Source organism: Lutjanus erythropterus, chromosome 2, assembly GCF_056507025.1.
Source record: "Lutjanus erythropterus isolate fLutEry1 chromosome 2, fLutEry1.hap2, whole genome shotgun sequence".
Classification (NCBI taxonomy): Eukaryota; Metazoa; Chordata; class Actinopteri; order Lutjaniformes; family Lutjanidae; genus Lutjanus; species Lutjanus erythropterus.
The window spans coordinates 20,886,693-20,906,603 of NC_139318.1; the positions used below are offsets into that span (position 1 = coordinate 20,886,693).

Here is a 19,911-nt window from a genome sequence, read left to right on the forward strand (position 1 = left end):
AAATTAAACGAGTATTTTCAAAATAAATTCCTTAGACATGTGACTGCGACAGTCTGTACTAGTTTTCCTGAAAACCTAGTCCTCTGCAAACAACCGATGGACAAAATAGCTCCATCCGTGTTATCCACAATGCATGTAGTGTGTTTGTAGTCAACTGAATGGCGTTTATTTGTATTTATTTAAGAACAACAATTATTTTGACATCATTTCCCTTATACCTTTAGGAAGTTGTAACGGTAGTTTGTGCACAAATAAATTAAATAATAATCAAAAAATAAAATTTCAGTTATGAAGATAGACAATAGAGGATCACGATTTATTTATCCTAATATTCTTCAATTTTATTGTAACGTTTTAAGAATCTGTTGCTTTTTAAGAGCATAATTGTAAAGAAAGTAAGATTTTCACGATTAAAAAATTCGGAAATATGGTCAGGAACCAAATATTTGTGATTTAAAAATGTCAAAATGTTGTATTCTTTTTCACAATATTATCCACTTCCACTATTAATCTAGATGGTATTTGTTTTTAGTGCGGAAAAAATGATTTTGAATTATTGCAAAACTCGCAAGCACTACTTTCTGACATTTTATAGACTAATCGCTCAATGAAAAAATATGCCATAATTGGTTGGTTAATTTATGTTAGCTGTTCCAAGATAAAATATAGAGAATTGAATTGATCAAATCTACGTCATTCGAAGGGAATCCCTCCCACCTTTCATGGCTTTCTGGTTTTCAATATAGTTCCTCTGTTCAGGAACTTTCTCTGCAAGCGAGAAACACTTCTATTGGTAAGATATTTTGATTCACTGTACACTGAGAGCCTTAACATTTTGAGTCTACGGGTAACTTGCGAAAACATTTTCTTTTTCCTGTTTATGAAAGCTGGAACAGAGCGAATCCGAAGTGACAGGCTGGAAGTCAGCTTAGTAGACTGGACGAGTGTGGTCATGACAGCATTGTTATGAACAGTTTTGGAGGACACATTTAAGCCTTACAGAAAGAAGAGCTCTCAATGCAGAGGTTAAAAGGAAAGTGGACATTTGACAAACATTTGAGGACTCTTGAGAGGACGCTGGTTTGTGACAGCTCTCAATACAACAGCCAACAAAGAATCTTACAGTTAAAACTAACTCACAGGGTTTACTTGATGCCATATAAGATAAGTAGAAGATATTCGGAGTACTGTTCTTATTTTTTGTTTGCTTGTTTGTTTGTTTTTCTTACCTGTTATACCAGTGGATACTGCTATAAATATTGTTATACTTATTGCTGTCATTATTTAACTTGTTTTAATCTGTTTTCAATACTTTTTAAAAAATTATTTATTTTAATTTTGTCTGCTTGGACATTTAGGAGGGGGTGGGGGCTGGGGGTGGCTTTAAACGAAAGCTGTGCTTTTTTTTTTTTCTTTTGCTTTTTTTTTTTCAATTTTTTGAAATATTTTTAGTTTTATCTAAATTTACTTTCCTCAATTTTTACTGTTACCTTGGAGGTTGTTCAAATGGTCTTGCGTTCCTTGTTCTGTTTGTGATAGTAGTAATAGGTCATCTGGATAGAACAGACACTTCTGTTGCCTCAAGGTCAAGTCCTGGGTCTGGAGAGTTTTCAAGTAATTTTGATAAATGGTCAATATATATGTTAAACTGTGTTGACGCTAAATTGCAGAACATTGTTTGAAGAAATCAGTTTTTTTTTTGGTCATATTTTTGCACACATTACATTTTAATCAACTCATATACTCTGCCTCCAATACCATTTTGGATTATCTGATAGGAAAGACTGGGCAGCGCAGTGGTGAGTTCTGCTGCCGCACAGCAAGAAGGTCCTGATTTCGACTCCCCCAGCTGGCTGGGGCACTGGGGAGTTTGTGGCATGTTCTCCTCGTGTCTGTGTGGGTTCTCAGGGTGTACCCCACGTCTTGCCCAGTGTCGGCTGGGATTGGCTGCAGCCCAACCACCCCCCACCCCCCCACAAATCAAATCCAAGCAAGTGCATGGTGGTGTGCATGTTTTTTGGATTATAGTGTGTAGAGTAATGCAGAGTAAATATATGGACTGTTTTGGATATAAATCCAATTTAGGATTAAAATAAGGTGATGCTTTTAATCAAGTAGGACAATATTCTTGAATTAAATAATGCCATAAAGTATTTCCCAGATTAAGATTTATGCAAATTAAGATTTACGGAAAAACAGCGCCATAATTATTGGGATTTAGATTGTCTCCATTTTTCAAAATAGGACTTTGTTTCAACTTTCAGGATATATGCCACATTTTACCAAATTTAATAGTTTTAGCACAACCAATTTAGGTTTACTGCTGCTGTGTTTCAACATTTCTGTCCTAATACCATCGATACCACAAGCCTCTCCATTTTCAGACAGTTTATCTTGTTGCTCTTCAATTGTAACTGAACAATCCAAAGAATTTCGGTCGTCTTTTATTGTAATTTCTAAAGATTTCAATTTGTCAATTGTGGACATCTGCTGGATGTTCAAATTAGAGTGTTCTGGATTTTGCTATAAATTTAAGAAAAGGTTTTTCCAAACATTGCCATTTTGTATTGCAGTGTTATCTTTATATTTGGTTGAAATAATTTTTCCACGGGTTCCAAAAAGAGCTTTGATCTATTGTCTTTTTAATTTTGACTAATTTATTTTCTCTGTTTAGCCTTTTTTAGGTTCATAATTTTCTTGTGTTGTTAGGCGGCGTGGTGTTCCTGTCATAATTCTTGGTTTTCAGGTTTAGGGTGTCTTGTTTGACAGCTTTCTGAGATGCTTTCTGAAAAAGGAACATTAATTGAGAGTTGTAGAGGATATTGAGGATGCTGGGGGTTGACTTCAGAGGGAGGACAGATGACATCTGATTGGTGATGATTCTCCTCCTGTGCTTTCTGGCTCTGCTTTGGTTGATGGCGATGATTTCCTCTCTTCACGGCTGGACCATCGTCCTTACAGACTGGTTATCCTCCTCCAGCTCTCTCACGGCCTGGTGCAGTTCTCTGATTTGGTCCTGTTGTTGAAGGATGGAGCGTGGGTCTCTGGTTTTGGTTGGTTATTCGAGAGTTTCTGGTGCAGACCAACAAGAGTTCTCTCTTTGAACTCTTTGAGAGACACTGGGGGATTGATGGATGTTTTGAAGCCCTCTTTCTTGTTTGTGTTGTCTGCCTCTGAGTGTGTTGAGCTTTCCTCCTTTTTCTTTTCAACCTCCTCTTTCATTCTTTGGAAATTGTTCTGAAGATTGTCAAGGCAGTTTTCAGATCCTTGGACCATGACTGTACTGTTATGATAAACATTAATGATCAACAACAGGCTGGTTGTGTCTGAGTCTTCGTAGACAGAGATTTGTCTTCCTTTGCTAATGTCATTCTTCTTTGTGTGCATGGATGCTTCTGTGGAAGTTAAATGTTAACCATTTGGTTTGTTTGTAAGGAACCGTGGATTTATCTTTACTTTGCTGTTTTCTGTTATTTAAAGTCTGTGTTGTTATATTAAAGTCTGTGATGACTTTAGGAAGTCTTTTTTCCCTTCACAGATTTGATGTGACTGGGATCACATTCTTGTATCATTGTGGCACTTCCTGGGGGTTGGCTGTATTCTTCTCAAAAATTGTTGAAATTCTTCTGATTAAAATTGTTTCTTTCCTTCTTTTCCCTTTTCTTTAAAAAAACTCTCTGGTGTAATTTTCTTTTCCTTTTTCAATCTAGCTAGCGTCAGTATGCTGGGTTAGCTTACTTTAAGTAGATGTTGGTAATGGTGTATTATGAAAATCGTACCATGACGTCACACGGTGTTGCTGTGACAGAGTGTCGAAGTCGATGTTTCGCCAAAAATAAAAAATTCGCATTAACTTCACTATACTTAGTCAAATCTGCCTGAAACTTCAGGTCCTCTAAACATCAGCCCCTGTGGCACGTTTCACCGACATGCACGAAAATCAGTACACATATGTATCATACCCAGACACACAAAAAAGCCTCTTGGACCCATTGGCCAAACCCAACAGGAAGTCGACCATTTTGAATTTGGCAGACATTTCTGGAGTTTTCCACATGTCATATTTTAATAATCTCCTCCAACAGAAATGTTCCGATTGATGTCAAAACTGGTGTGTACCATCCAGACAAATGTGTGATCAAAACTTTGTAAAGATTAGGTCAGCGTTAAACGGTGTGTCCGTGGCCTGTTGTTGACTTTGACGTCTCACCATGAAAGACGAAATTGCTATAACTTGGGTGTACATGGTCCGATCCACACCAAACTTCACAGGTGTCATAAAAGTCCCAGTCTGAATACATCTACATGACAATCATGAGACATACTCATAGTGCCACCTAGTGGCGACGGGAAGCGACATCGAATTCCTTAAGGCAATGTCCGAAGGCCGTGACAATCCAGAGCCTCTTCACCTAGGGCGAATCCGACCACGAGACCGCGGCTGATGGCCCTCTTTATCTCTTATCTTTCCTGTCTTTCTCTTCAGTCACCATAAAATCAGCCATTGTCTTATGTTTCACAAATTATTTCTCTTAAAAGGGACGCACAAAATGGTTATGCAGCTAAGGGAAGATACTAAGAAATTAAAGGGTTTCCCTTAAGTCACTCTAAGTAAATCCTTAGGGTGATTTTATGAATCTCATTTTTTTTCTAAGTCATCCTAAATTTAACCTTAGCTTTAGTGTTTTTAAACAACCAGGCACTGTTCTTTAGAGGTGCAGAGCAGTGGCATACACCATTAACTGAGCAGCATATCACTCTGGGGATCAGCATATGCCACTGAACTACCACTGGCATACCATCAGCCACTTTCTGATCTTTGCTGGGTACAGGTGAAAAACTGGTGCAAATTCTTAATTATTGTCAGTATTTCTCATAATGGATACCACTGACAGTTTGGTAAAAAACTAGTTCAAATCTAAAATTCCACATTTTTCGGGACAGCCAGTCTTAAAACAGCCTCTTAACATCTGTTATGTAAGACAATACTTGGCTGGGAATTTGTGCAGTACAAAGGTCTTGTAGAGACAAGTGAGCCTGCCGAATCCTGGAGGCATAGTGTGCATTTCACGCTCGGATCGGATGTGAGGTTTAATATTTAACTCAAACATGACACATTGATCTTAACTCACTTTCTTTTCCAGGGTAGACAGAAACAGTACGGCAACTCATAGAAGTGAAGATGATACCATGTATCAGTGTACACAGGAACCTGGCATGTTTGCATCATGTTTTCGGTAAGAATAATGATTGTTTTTTATTGTGTTTTTCAAATGAATTATTAGAGAACTTGTGCCTGAGTTTTGCAGTGAAATCTGCTTTGACCCTCAGTAAATATGCTACTATAATGTTGCAGATCTACAACTGCTCTTCTTACATGAAGGTCTGACAGTTAAGAATATGAACATATGATAAGAATATAGAATCTTTCCCTTTATTCATTCAGTTTAAAGTGTAAAATAATCACAGAATATTTTCTAGAGGTCATGTGAAACGGAATTAATTTTAAGTTAAGTTCATCTTAATATTTTGACTTAAGTGCTTGACTGTATGGTAGCCATACTTTTGTATTACAGCAATTATAATTCTTTTTGAAGACTGCTGTTTCCTGCGCCACGTTTGCAAGCGAGCAAATCAGAAACCTATGGAGACACATCTGTAGAAATTGACGGAAAGTTAGACCATGGGCCAGAGAACAAATAATTAGTTTAAATGTTCATGATTAATCACTCATCAATAAATCTTTTTTTTTTTTAAGAATTTAACCAAGTGAAATTGCATTAATTTATTTTTAATTTCTCCATTTCTCGAATAAGGATGGAGACAAGAGCAGCAAGAGTCTTATTTTTGTTTTATTATTATTTGTTTAAGTTGTCTTTGCATTGGGAACTGTTTCATAAAACAAATGTGCTGCTAGAATTGTTCCTATTTAATATAAAGGGACAGTTCACTCCAAAATCAAAAATATGTATTTTTCCTCCGGCCTGTAGTGCTATTTATCCATCTGTCGTGTTACGGTTTGAAACAAAAAAATACACAATTCAACAGTAGTTTCATGTAGAAAACTGCTTTCTCTCTGCAGTAGAATCTACCAGACTGCTTTAGAATTACTTCCTTTCTAATATAATGTCATGATTTTTGAAAAGAAACACTGGTTTTGAATTTTTCAAGTACATATTTTGGTGCTTTGAGCACCGCAAGCCGAGTGCCATTTAGTCCCATAATATTCAAGAGAAGGCAGACACCTCTACAGCCAATATTTCAAAAACTCAGCAACTCACATGAAGAAATCTAGATAGACAAATGTCACCACAGGCCATGGGAAAATTATGTATTTTTTATTCTGGGGTGAACTGTTCCTGTAAATTGAGAAAAAACATGTATTCTGTATATCTTCAGTTAAAATTTCAATTTATCTAGAGATTTCTCATGAACTACTGCACTACGGCACCTCATTGGCTATGACTATGTAAATTATAACGCTGAAATAAAGGAGGCTCACTGTAGGTCAGGTTGTCCAATGGTTGGTTATTAATTGTAGGGTTAGTAATTAAATTCTCAGCTTCAATTAGACAATGACTCTAAATTAGTTTGTGATATGTGGGCAAGTATGTAAGTTGCTGTGGACAAAAGCATTTGACAAATGCCCATGATGTCAAAATCTTTCCACATTTTCTGTCATTGCCTTGGCGGATGTATAGTTGGTAGCATATATCTTGTATCATATAAATATTCATAAACTGAAAACACCCGAGCAGAATTGCTGAGAGCTTAATGAGCAAAAGAAATACCTCCAGCAGAAAGTTAAAATAGTGTCATTTATTTCATCAGCAAAGGTATGTCAGGTCTTTATAAGCCTTCTGATAGTTGATATTAAATCTGTTCAGTAGATCATATTAAAGGCACTATCATCTGCAATACCTCTTGCAATACTTAGGCCACAAGTTTTTCTTTTTTTCTTCTACACGTAGGTGGAGTTCGATGGAAGAGCAGCTCCAGACCAGCGCCCCTGTTGACAGCCACTCCTGTTCGCAGCCTCATTGATGAACAGATCAGCATTAAAGCGCATTTCCTGCCTCCACACTGTCCTGTCACAGTGCGTGCACGGATGCACAGTGAGGACGATGACCTGTGGGAGTCATTCGCACATTATACCACAAATGCAGATGGCACTGTTAACTGTGAGTCATACTGAGTGTTGTTGTACAGTATATTAATTTGAACAATTGCTGAAAGAAAACACAAAAGTTGGACTGTAGAGGAAGAAAACGGATTCTGATGAATGTTGGTAAATGCTATGATTAGTGTGAGAATTACTGAATTTTATTACAGTTACTAATTTTGTAGTGTTTTGCAGGTACTTCTATATTTTCAAGTTTGCAGCAGCACAGTTGGTGTGAAACCAGATTTGTCGTGTAAAGTTACAATTAAAAGTACTATGTGGAATTTTAATTAAACCCACCTTATTAATGACATTGATGACTGTTAAGTGACCTGCAGTCAGTTGCTTGTACTTTGTGCTCGCACCACGTAGACGCAGGTGAGCATTATCACGGGCACTGGCCAAAACAATGACACACACAAGAATACAGAAATTAAAAATAAATTACAATCATATGTTATTATCCATAATGTTCCTATATTTTATTCTAACCATGACTCATTGATCCTAACTAGCTTGTTGTTTGCAAATTACTTAAGCAGCTAAAATTACGAAGCAACCAAATCCAGATGAATGCCACATAGTTAAGTTACACGTAGCTGACTAACCTTAGCTCAGTCTAGCTTATAATTAGCTAGTTCCCTGCCCCAGCCTTACATCGCTCTTGGTTAGTAGACATCAATCATTTTACACTTTTGCTTTGTACTGTCTATTATTTATTGTTGGCTAAAATCAACACTGTTTGTCGTAATTCACAAGTTAGTATTATGGCTCACATTAACTAAATCAACTCAGATAGTTTAACAGTAACAAGCAAGCAAGTTAGGGTTAGCCAGCTGGCTATACTTACATATGCTGCATGGATCTGTCATTGGTTACTTTATAACATCAGATGGTAAAAGTAATTTACAAATCCTCTCAAGACAGTATTTTGCTTCTTTTCTTTTTTTCTTTTTCTTTTTTTTTAATCTAGGTAGCAAATTGTCCGTGTTAACAAGCAAGCTAATATTAGCTAACATTAGCCAGCTAAAACCACTATGTCACAATATATTTTACATGTTTTGGAGTAATGTTAGCTTTGACTTTGGACTTTGTGTTGGACTCAACATGGTGGTGGGTGCCTGCTGTCGTTTATTGACTCAATTTCGAAGCTAACATTAGCAAGTGTTACATACCGTTGCCAATGTTGGGGAATGGAATATAAATCACTCAGGAGTGTGTGTTAACGCCACATCCTTTGAATTTTCCTGGAGAGATCATCCCAAGTTCTTTGCATAGAAATCAGGCCACAGACTGTTATAGACAACCAAAAAAGTCCAGGAAGGTCTCATGTTTAAAGTTTCATTATTGTTCACACATTACAAATACAAAGCAATTAACACATATAAATTGTTTCACATTGTACCTTTAATTTCTAGTTGTAGAAAATGATTGATGAAAGTTAAAAGTAAACATTTAATCTGTTTAGCGTGGATCCAACTTAAAATATAAAATGTAACCATCTCTCCTTTCTGTCCCCTCAATAGTGACGAAGGATCATTCAGTCGGGGGTTCATATTCAGGCTGTGAGCCAATGGGTCTGTTCTGGGGACTGCAGCCAGCTCCTGGTGGAAGAGAAGGTTTAAGGCAAGTGAAGAAAATACAGTTTGTAGGAAGAAACTGTCTGTTTTCTTGTACACTTGTAGCACGGACCAACATCTATAGATAAACCCTGTTTCTAATGGAGCTTGTTAATGCAGGACACAGTGGTCGTTTTAAAGTCGTATTCTCAACACACCATCCAATAATATGTGATCACAATCTAGCTCAAACAATTGACCTATCAAAAGTCTGCCCCATTTGTTCTGTGCTCTAATAACAGTTGAGCAAGCATTTCCTGTTTCCTGTACTTACATATGCTATGTGCTCGGCTCATCTATGTCTCAAAAGAAAACCACATTTGAAGATGCTAAAAAGACGTTGCTGGGGACCTGTGAGAGGCCCTACTTAGAAGATCTATAGCACACGGTCCAAAGTACATGGCACAGCAGCATTTAGGGCATGTCCAGCACCACTTTGCTATTTAAATGATGCATAATCTGGGTGCAACATACAGAGAGGTTTTATTTAGTCTCTTGATAAATCATAGGTGTGTTTTGGGTGTAAAATGAATGAAACCAATCAGTATAATTTCCTATTCCCTTTAAGAGAGTCAGGTGCACCTGCTTCTGGCACATTGTCATTTAAATCACAGATTCAGGAAGCTGGAGTCAAAAGGGATGCTGAGATGATCACCCTTGCAATAATTCAGGCACTGCGGTTAACCTGCTGGATTGATATTGATATTGAAATCAGCCTCACTGACCATTTAAGTAAATTGTTAAAGTCAATACAACACACAATAAAGAAATCACCCTGAGAGCTTTCACCGCTCAACATCATTTAAACATTCACTGAATGATCAGGGAGGGTGCTTTCAGTTTCGTTTCCGTTCTTACTGCAGCAAATACTGTTAATATTTACTGAAAAAATAAAAACTGTTTTAAAACAGAAACCTGTTCAAACAAAATATTTTTAGACAACTCTGATGGATGTCAGGATTTATCAGGCGACGGCTGCTGCACTCTAAACAATTTCACTGTATGAACTGTGACTTTTGGATGTGTCAAAGAACACAGAACATTAATTAACAGACTTTCAGATTAAAATAATCAATGAAGTTAGAGCTGATGTTTGTAAACTGGCCAGGGTCACTCATACATGCACACTGCTTCATCCACCTGCAGCCATCTGCTATTGATCAGAATGTTAATTTTTATGACGCATTAATTAACTGCAGTGCCTAAGAAGCAGAGAGTATGTGTTGTTAACTTGCATATGCGTGTGCATATTACAGTCTGAATAATTAATCCAGTAGTTGTAATTAGTTCACTTAGGGTGTGACCGTATAGTATGTAGTTTTTACAGGACCACTAGCTACATCTGTCAGCCATCTTCAAAATGTGGTTTTCTTTTTCACCATAGACAAGTCTAGCACATAGCGTATCTACAAAACAGGAAAAAGAAAGTTGACCTTGGTCCTGCCTGGTACCAAGTTGCTCAACTGTTACTGGAATACAGAGCAAGAAGAGGCAAGGCAATTAGATGGTTCTTATTAACAGATGTGGCTACACACTGCTTCCTACAAATGTAACTCTATCTCTCCAGCATCTGCCCATCTTAAAATTTAGAATAATTTAAGTTCAAGAGTAAAATTTATAGGGGCTCATGTTCATTTAGTCATGCCTTGCTTAAGTCTGTGTAACAAATTTGTTCTTGAAATGGTCATAAAAAACAGTTCATGAGAATTTCTTAACTGAAACATGCTCTTCTTTACAGGCTGAGGAAAAAAAACACAGAGACTCCATTCGTTGTGCACATGTCCTTACTGGAGGGCCACGTTTCACCCAGTGCGGGACAGAACACTGAGCTGGCTGCTGTCACGACTGAGCGCTGGTACATGGCACCAGGCGTACGGAGAATACAGATTCGACAGAATGGCCTTGTAGGAACATTGTTTTTACCCCCTGGTGAGCACAAGATTTGAAGCATTCACTCACAAGTTTTAAGACTGGAGTAAAAAAACACTTGCGTCCTCTGAACTACACCTCCTGTACTGGTTTCCTGAAGGCCCAGGCCCATTTCCAGCCATGTTGGACCTGTGGGGAATGGGTGGAGGACTGGTGGAGTACCGCTCCGCCCTGTTAGCATCCAGAGGCTATGCTAGCCTGTCCCTTGCCTACTTCGGGCACAAAGAATTGCCCGGCCCACTAAACAGCATCAATGTGGGTGATTCATACTTTAAGGTAATATGTGCAGGATTTACTTACGCTACGCTACTTACTATCCTGTGGAATTTTCATTTATTTCTGCATCATGAGTATGTGTCACTTACTTTAATTTTTTTTTTGTTTGTTTGAACAGTCAGCATTCCAACTACTTCAAGACCATAATCAGGTCTGTGGCGACAGAGTTGGGATCATTGGTCTCTCTTTCGGAGTCTACCTGGCCCTTCGAATTGCCACTCACACTGGCATCAAAGTATGTTTATCTCTGTCATCCATTTAGAAAATGTATAGTTTGACACTGTGGTGGCAAATGAGAAGCGATGGAAGCATAATACAGTATATTTATGTGGCACACTATGTGTTGGCACTACCATAACACCTGCTTCTTTAGAATGAACATGTATAAAAATAAATATACTATAAGCCTATCAATAGAAAGGTAATTATGTCTTTTATTAAGCTTGTTAAGCTTGTCGGAAGAAGTTCACATTGACTTTTAACAATGCATGCTCTCCTCTTCAGCCATCCTGTTTGATTTGTATCAATGGCCCAGCAGGAAGTAATATCAAGTTCACAGATGCAGAAGGCAGGACTGAAGAGTTTGAAAGGTAAATGGTAACAATGCAACATGCAGAATATTATTATTAAGACATCACTATGGAATATCAGCCAATATTTTAAGATATGATACTTATATATATACTGTGTACTATACAGAATCTTCCTTAAAAAACATAATCAATCTCTTATGATCCACTGGAAGTGTGTGGTGGTGTCTGTATCTGCTGACCCCTGTTCTAGACTAACAGTTCATTGTAAGTTTTATTGACTTATTCATTATCATCTAGTAAAACAGTTTTTCTGGTATGTAAATGGGACTTGATGAATCTGAGACTAATTAAAAAATAACTATTTTCTCTATTAACTTGTCCTTTTAGTGACGAGAAATATTGGACATATGATGATCAAGGCCATGTCATTTTCAGAGACGTATCTTTGCCTGCTAACATTCCCCCTGAGAACATGGTGAAGGTGATATGAAAGACCAATCAGCTTCTCTTCCCCTCTGAACACACAACAATACAAACACAAACACATGGTTGAAGAATGTCAAATTAATATGTATTTTAGTATTTTATATCAATAAGAGAAACTTGACTCCAAAATGACATCTTGTGTCTTTGCAGCTTGAAAAGCTCACCTGTCCTTTAATGTACATAGTGGGTGAAGATGACCTGAGCGCTTCAACCATGGAGACTGCAGACCTGGTAAACTGTCTTATTTTACTGTTTATAATGTTTTGTTATATGAGGGTTTTGTTGAATTTAAATTTTTAAGTGTGAATTAACTTTTTTTAAATTTAGTTAGCTGTGGGTTCACATTAATACTGCACTTGTTTATGGTCATCAGATCGAGGAGACCCTGAAGGCTGCAGGTAAATCCCACCTGTTTACCCGTTTGTCGTATCCCAATGCTGGCCACCTGATTGAACCACCTTACACTCCAAATTCAAGAGCATCTCTGTGGAGCGTCAAACCCAGAAAACGTGAGCTCATCCTATAGCTGCATTTTTCTTTCAGCCAAATCCTATTTTACACTTCATCATTACATTTTAAAGGGGACCTATTACGTTTATTTCCAGCTCTATATTTTTTTTTTCTCACTAATAAGGTGTACGCCATGGCACCTATGATCAACCCACATACCCACATTGTATAAATAAATAAACACACACACACACACACACACACACACACACACACACACACACATATATATCTACATTCATACATACACGACAAGTTATTTAATCCTAACTGATGCAGTGAGGAGCTTCTCATTTCTTAAACAAACCTGTCAGAAGACATATCCTGTGGTTGTGGAAAAGATCTTACTCTGTTTCATAAGGGTCAAATTATTGTCCTGCATCAAGCAAAGAAAACAACTAAGGTGACTGATCAAACTACTTATGTAGAGTTAACTGTCCAACACATTATCAAAACCTGTAAGGATAGTGGGGAACCATCATCTTCGAGGAAGAAACATGGTCAGAAAAAAATCTTAAATGATCATAATCAGAGATCACTAATATGTTTCGTGAAATCAGATCTTAAAAACTCAACAGCAGAACTCACAGTTATGTTTAACAGTGAAAGTAAGAGCATTTCCACACAGAACAATGTGAAGAGAACTAAAGGGATTGTGACTAAACAGCTGTGCAGCCTTAAGAAAATCACTTATCAGTATCTTAAAGACTGGACTCTGGAGCAATGGAAAAAGGTCATGTGGTCTGATAAGTCCAGATTTACCCTGTTCCAGAATGATGGGGGCATCAGGGTAAGAAGAGAGGTGGATGAAGTGATGCTCCCATCATGTCTAGTGCCCACTGTACAGGCCTGTGGGGGCAGTTTTTTGATCTGGGGTTGGTTCAGTTGCTCAGGTTGAGGTACAGCAGTGTTATATTTTTCCATCAATAGATTTTTTTCTCCCTGATCCCTGAATGGATTTTTCCTCCGATCATCAATACAAGATCAAATCAATATAACAAAAAAGGAAAGCATAACAGGTCCCTTCAATGTGAGACTATTTATTGTAATATTGCATATGTACCACTATTGGAAGTAATAATTATGATAATGCTGTCCTGTTTTCTTTCAGTGTTCACTCTGTGGGGAGGTCATCTTGCACCCCACGCTGCTGCCCAGGAAGATGCCTGGAAGAAAATCCAAGATTTTATGGAGAGGCATCTGAGACGGTGAAACTGTGAAGAATGGAAATCTTGTGATAGAAAATCGTAACATAAATGTGATGCTTTTAACTGAGATATTTACATACAGACAGTTGAGAGAGAAAAAAGAAAAGTGGTGTTTTTTGATGATCTGACTGTAACAAGAACTTATAAACTCACTCCTTGATATTCAGCAGGCTGCAGATTCTCCTCAAAGGCGAGCTGTTTGGTCACTTAACCTGCCAACCAATACCTCCAGAAGGAAAGGATTGTCAGTCAGGCAGCTGTGTTGACACAAACATGTTATGTCACCATGTACAACTGCACTTATGACATGTGTTTTAAGTGAACAAAAACGTGTTAACTGTTATTTTTCCTGGGATACATTACATGTCTTCATCTGCAAGCCTAAAATATTGCTGCTATCTTGTCAAAAGGTGGTGCTGTTCAGACTGGAACTGATTCAGAAATGGTTCAGAAATGCAGGTCTGAAGCTGTGACTCTACAGCTGGATTATACTGGCTGCTGCCGTGTCTTTGTTGTAGTAAACAAATAGTTCATGTGTCATTATTCAGACATTTTTAATGACATATTTAACACATTTAATGTTGCTATAGAGTAGTATAACTTTTTTTGAACAGCTTAGCACTATCCTGCCTTTCTGTGTACTCATGTCACATGTTGACTCAAACTCATTTACAAAGGGCAAAATACTTTCAAATTGTTTGGTTTTGTTCAGCATGATCTCTACAATATTTTTTGTTTCATTTTATTTTTATTGCATTGTTTTACTATGACATACATTTTCATACCATTTTGCATTACAAATAGTGAGATCATCGTCTTTTGTGTCATTGACAGTAGCACACCGTGGGGTTTCAGTGCCTTCAATAACAAACTGAATAACATTATATACCAAATATTTTACCACAGCTATTCCAGTGAGTTCCCTTAATATGCTTAATGTACATTAAATGGCATCAGATACTGTCAACATGCGTCATCACACTGATAAACAACATCACCATCCACTGCCCAAACTCCAGCAACACCTCTTCCTCACAAGAAAATAACCATATTCGTTCTGGATATATTGTAGTAGCTTATTGAAAAAGTACTTGAATTCAGACACATTCAGACGCTTAATTAATTACATTAATGTAATTATGAAAATATATGATTTTGATTTTGACAGGGCCAGCAGAGAAGGCCCTGACGGCCCTGACAGCCCACCCCTGGTCATAAATTGGGGGAGTTGTGCTGGCGGTTGACTGACCTACTGCTACCCACTATCCATTTATGGAGCCAACTAAGCGGGAGTGTTGGGAGTTCTAGCTATTTAACCTGTGATTTTTTTCTTATAGATGTAACTTATTGGTTTTGTCATAGGGAATAATCTGCAGAGGTTCATTTTTTGGTGTGGACTTATTTTTGGGGAGGGAGAGGAAGACCTAAACGGACAGTAGTAATTATCTGTTGTAAGCATTTTGGTGGTTGCAGGTGCTACTCTCGTATATCTGTCAGCACTTACATTTGGAAGCAGTGTTTTAGATCATGTTTGAGCTCAGCATCTTGTGGACTGAGTGCTCCTCATAAAAGAGCCTGCACCTTATGTTTATTCTGTAGGTGGAAAACTTTGCACTGTTATAGGAGACAAGACATCAAGTGTCTAGCAGATAGATGTTATCATGTGACATACTCTTCCTCATGTTTTATAAGAACCAACGGCGTGGCTATTGTAGCTAGAAATAATGACTGTTGTCAAAGCTGAAGGTAGTGACAGAAAAAAATGATTTTTTATCTTTATATGCATCAAATAATTTCAACAGTTTTTCTATCTCTATATATGACACAGTGTACATCCTTTTTTTTTTAATTACAACTACAGGCACCTCTTTAGGCACACAGTGTACCATGGCAAGACGCTTTGCCCATACATCCCCTTCATGAGGTAACTGTTACGAAAAAAGGTTCTAGGGGTATGGTGTCCAACTTTTACCAGTATTTTATTGAAGCCTCCTACAGAACAGAAACTTTGACTGGGGCAAAATATTGGCTAATCTTCATTTGGCCTCTTGGAGCCCCGACCATCAACAGATTCATTATAACTTTGTGCATAGAATTTACCTGACAATTGCAAGCTTTATGTCATGTTATAACAAGTTATAAGGGATGTGTCCTGCACTTTATACTCTTTAAATACTCCTGATACATTTCTTCCTATGGTTTTGAAAATGCCCACCAGGATGCATCCAAAGTGACAGCTCTTATTTCAGAGTCATTACCTGCGGTCATCAACGATATTTTCTCACTTCATGTTCCAAAATACCAGAAGCTTGTAGTGTCAGTGTCAGATCTAACAGCAGCCAACAAAATGGTCACAGTCTGCTGGAAACCTTCACATACTAACCATCATATATAATGTTATATGTTTTTCTTCATGGTCAGTCACAATGTGTTCAGTGGATGTATGTTGTGTTTATATGTGTGAATATTAAAATAAAGAGAATTGATCAAAAAGAGCATTGCGTATACATGCTAAATAATCATGGTAGTTTGGCATGAAGAGTTCTTGACACTTTGAGGTAACCATGGCGATGAATGTGATGAACTCTTTGAACTGGATCAAAAAGAATTGGAAAAAGCTCATCCAGAGTTTCATTCTCCTGGATATTCTGCTCAGTGGGAAAAGTGAAAGAAGCTGAATCATTTGTAGGCAATTAACAGTAAAATTAACGAGTAAAAGTGTATAGCAACACTCACGACACCACAAAGTTGAATGCTCATTACACATCAGAAAGCCAAACTGTTGGATGTTGCTGGTGCAGTGTCCATTTTTAGCAGGCTGATTGCTTGGCTCCATGGAAGTGCTGCTTGCAGTTTTCTTGAGAACTGCTCATCCGCTTGACTTCACAGTCAGCGTAGCGCTCCCCTGGGTCCTCAGCAGTACACCCACTAAGTGTGAGGTTGATTGGCTGAACAGTTCTTGAGATATTCAGTCATACACATACAGACAGAGATTCCTTCCTTCATACGATAGTCAGATTATGCTGCTTTAGTACCATCTATATACCAATTCTGCCAATAGGGGTCTCTCTCACAACAAACAAGGTTGTTCTCATTTCTCAGTTTGTGCATCCTCAATTCCTCTTCTCATATCCGTCCCATCTGTGATGCAAGCAGAGGCGAGGAAGAGAGAGGAATCGAGGCAACAGGCATTTAACAAAATGACGCATCCTTGCCTCTGGGCCGTCTTCTGTCAATATATGCTGCCTCGTCAGGAGATGCCACTGAAGCATGAATCGAAAGCAAAGTCTCTATTTTTTTATTTCAAACAAGGGTAAGCGTACTGAATATGGAGTGTATAATGATACATGAACACCTTAGAACATCCTCTTGGCTTTTTTTCAGGCTTTAGGAAATATGGCCTGTGATGGGAGACTTTGACCAATCACAGGTCATCTCAAAGACCAGGTGTTCTTATTGGCTCCTCTACTAGTGCAGATGTGCATCCACATCCTTTTGGTGGAAAGCCTGAATAAAAACTCCTGCCAGAAAAGTCACTACTCCAGCATTGACAACTACTGCCTAATTTACATAGCAACACAAAAAAGGAAGATTAAATTATCTTAATCTTAAAGAGAGTCTAGCTAATGAGCAACATGCTCAGCACAGAAGTATGTCGGTTACTTTTGACTTGACCTTTAGTTGCGTTCGTTCACCTCAATTACAGGGTTTTTGTCAAGAGGAAAAAGAATATTCACAGTTCTAATAATGTTTTTTTTAAACAACTTGAATCGGTTGTCATATTGAGATTTAAGAGAGTGCAGAGGTATTGCCTCAGGGTAGCAAGTTGTGGCACACAGCGGTCAAAATGTATTAATTACCAGATTTTTACTTTGGTATGGGATCTACACAGTCTAGAAATAAGTCTCAAATGGCTCTCCTATTATAGGAATAGGCTGTTGGGGCGCTGGAGGAATCACCTGGTTAGGTTTGCCCGCTAACTGACATATGTGGCAGGTGCGATAATACTCTACAACAGCAGCCTTTAACCAGGCCAAAAGAAGTGTTTCAATATCCAAAAAACCAACAGCCTTTGGCTTAACATCTGCAAAGCACTTGGCTAAAGAACGATCAGCCCTCTGTGACATCACTAGCTCTACTCTACCTGGCTGTGGTGAAGTTTCAGCAGAAATGCCAGGGTCACACAATGTCAAATCAACAACTTTAGAGGCAGTGGAAAAGTTATCCTTGCCATCTTCACTGTCAGACATGATTGCATCAACAGCAACCAGCTCAGGCTCAGTTGTATCTGGAGGTTCAGCCATAAATGTTTCAAAGAGGCTGATAGAGTCAGCTTTTTGAGACTGGGCATGAGTCACAACACAAGTTGTTATCAACTATGAATGCCACCAAACCACAAATGTCTCCACTGGGACTCCAAAGTGACAAAGGGGTTCCCAAAAGCTGTATGAATCGTGACAATAAGCCACAAACAAATTACAGCCAACAAAGCACAAACATTCAGATAACATCAGTACAAAATATCCTTTAAGGTACCACACAATGTGCAGACTGCAAAAGCAGAGCTACATGATAAACAACTCATGCAGTAAAAAGTTTGTAGCCAAACAAAAAGGTACAAGGGTCAATCCAGTGAAACAGCTTTATTTCGAATGCTCAGTACTAAACCCTGCATATTTTAGTCTAACTTATTCACACTCAAAGCAGACCTCACTGAGGTCGTCGTGGGCAGCCACATGCTACTCTTAAGACAAGACCTTGGCATGTCTAACCTCCTAGTCTAGAAGTAACCCAGTTCCCTTTCTGCCTGGGGGGTTATGACCTTACTTTACCTGTTTATCTTCAGTGATGCACCCAGACACACCAGGGACCACCCCAGGGCTATTACACCAAAATAATAAAGGGGGGTTGGTCTCTCCAGCACCCACTGGCTCACTCAACTGGGAGATTTCAAAAAACGACCTCATGTGGCTAGACATACATGACGTTACTAACTAAAAATTAAAGAACTAGGTTTGAAATCCTGAACAAGCCCCCATTATTATGTTATGGGTGGTTCAACACTGAACATAATAATGGACACAACACCCAGAGAGAGGTTTACTACATTAAAGAAACACAGATATGTAGCACCACAGAGGTGCTGCTGCAGCTGGATGGAGAGAGAGAGAGCTGAACAAAACGGCCAGCCTATATAGACTCAGCCCCCCAAGTCAATCATGTGATCAACCTAAAGGGATCAGCAAGAGGTTTAACGAGAAACACCAATATACAATAAGATGCAACAATGAATGTAACACAAGTTTAAGATGATTAGAAAATACTAAGGCAAGTAATTGTATAACCTTTATATAACAGAGTCTCCAATTGTTGAACAACAGCAGGTCTTTCTTGGGTTTAGGTACAGTAGCAAGGTTTAATAACCTCTGAGATTAGCTGTAATTGATTACAGTTACCTTTTTGTATCCTAATTAGTTAGATGTAATCTGTTACTCCCCAAGCCTGCACACACATACGTAAAGAATATCAAATTAATATGCATATCAAAATTTGATGATTTAACTTATTAGGTGTGAGTAACACATTTTGTTGTGCTGTTGTGTTTTCTTTGCCCTGCAGTACTTGCTGTGTTTGAAGATCATCTTGCACCGCACGCTGCTGCTCAGGAAGACGCCTGGAAGAAAGTCCTGGATTTTATGGAGAGGCATCTGAGATGGTGAATCTCAAAATTTTGAGATAGAAAACACCTTGAAATGCTTCAAAATGTGTCATTGTTAGATATAAAGGTATTTAACAGGCTGCAGATTGTCCACAAAGGGGAGCTGTTTTGTCACTGAACCTGCCAACAAACACCTCCAGAGGAGAAGAAAGGGCAACAGCAGCAGTTTAGACCCAAAGAACTTATGTTACCAGGTGCAGCTGCACTTATGACACATGTTTACACATGGTTGAATTTAAAAAAATCTTGGGACACATTACATGTTTTCACCTCCAGGGTTAAAATGTTGCTGTTGTCTTGCCAAAAGGTGGTGCTGTTCAGGCTGGAACTGATTCAGAAATGCAGGTCTGAAGATGCAGCTCTGCAGTTGGATGATATATGTAAGGTTTTTCATGCATCGTCATCATTTCTACATTTTATTTCATGCAACAAACTGAGATCCAAGTTTGTAAAAAAAACTCTCTCCCAC

At 38.3% G+C, this 19,911-nt stretch overlaps 1 protein-coding gene across 1 annotated transcript; it reads left to right on the plus strand.

Annotated features, from left to right (window-relative positions):
* Positions 1 to 5,161: 5,161 nt before the first annotated feature.
* LOC146331481 (bile acid-CoA:amino acid N-acyltransferase-like) lies at positions 5,162 to 14,324 on the plus strand. The gene is made up of 11 exons (XM_084731625.1): positions 5,162 to 5,237; positions 6,972 to 7,181; positions 8,689 to 8,788; positions 10,520 to 10,710; positions 10,811 to 10,986; positions 11,105 to 11,221; positions 11,491 to 11,576; positions 11,907 to 12,000; positions 12,156 to 12,236; positions 12,379 to 12,514; positions 13,627 to 14,324. The coding sequence occupies exons 1-11, from the start codon at positions 5,183 to 5,185 to the stop codon at positions 13,725 to 13,727; spliced, it is 1,347 nt and encodes a 448-aa protein (XP_084587751.1). The 5' UTR covers positions 5,162 to 5,182; the 3' UTR covers positions 13,728 to 14,324.
* The last annotated feature ends 5,587 nt before the right edge of the window (positions 14,325 to 19,911 follow it).

Excerpts from the sequence above, each read along its gene's own strand:
- LOC146331481 (XM_084731625.1), top strand. The coding sequence starts at position 5,183 with ATGATACCATGTATCAGTGTACACAGGAACCTGGCATGTTTGCATCAT. Across the intron at positions 7,182-8,688 it reads TGCAGATGGCACTGTTAACT|TGACGAAGGATCATTCAGTC; the intron begins GTGAGTCATACT and ends TCCCCTCAATAG. Across the intron at positions 11,577-11,906 it reads AGGACTGAAGAGTTTGAAAG|TGACGAGAAATATTGGACAT; the intron begins GTAAATGGTAAC and ends TTGTCCTTTTAG.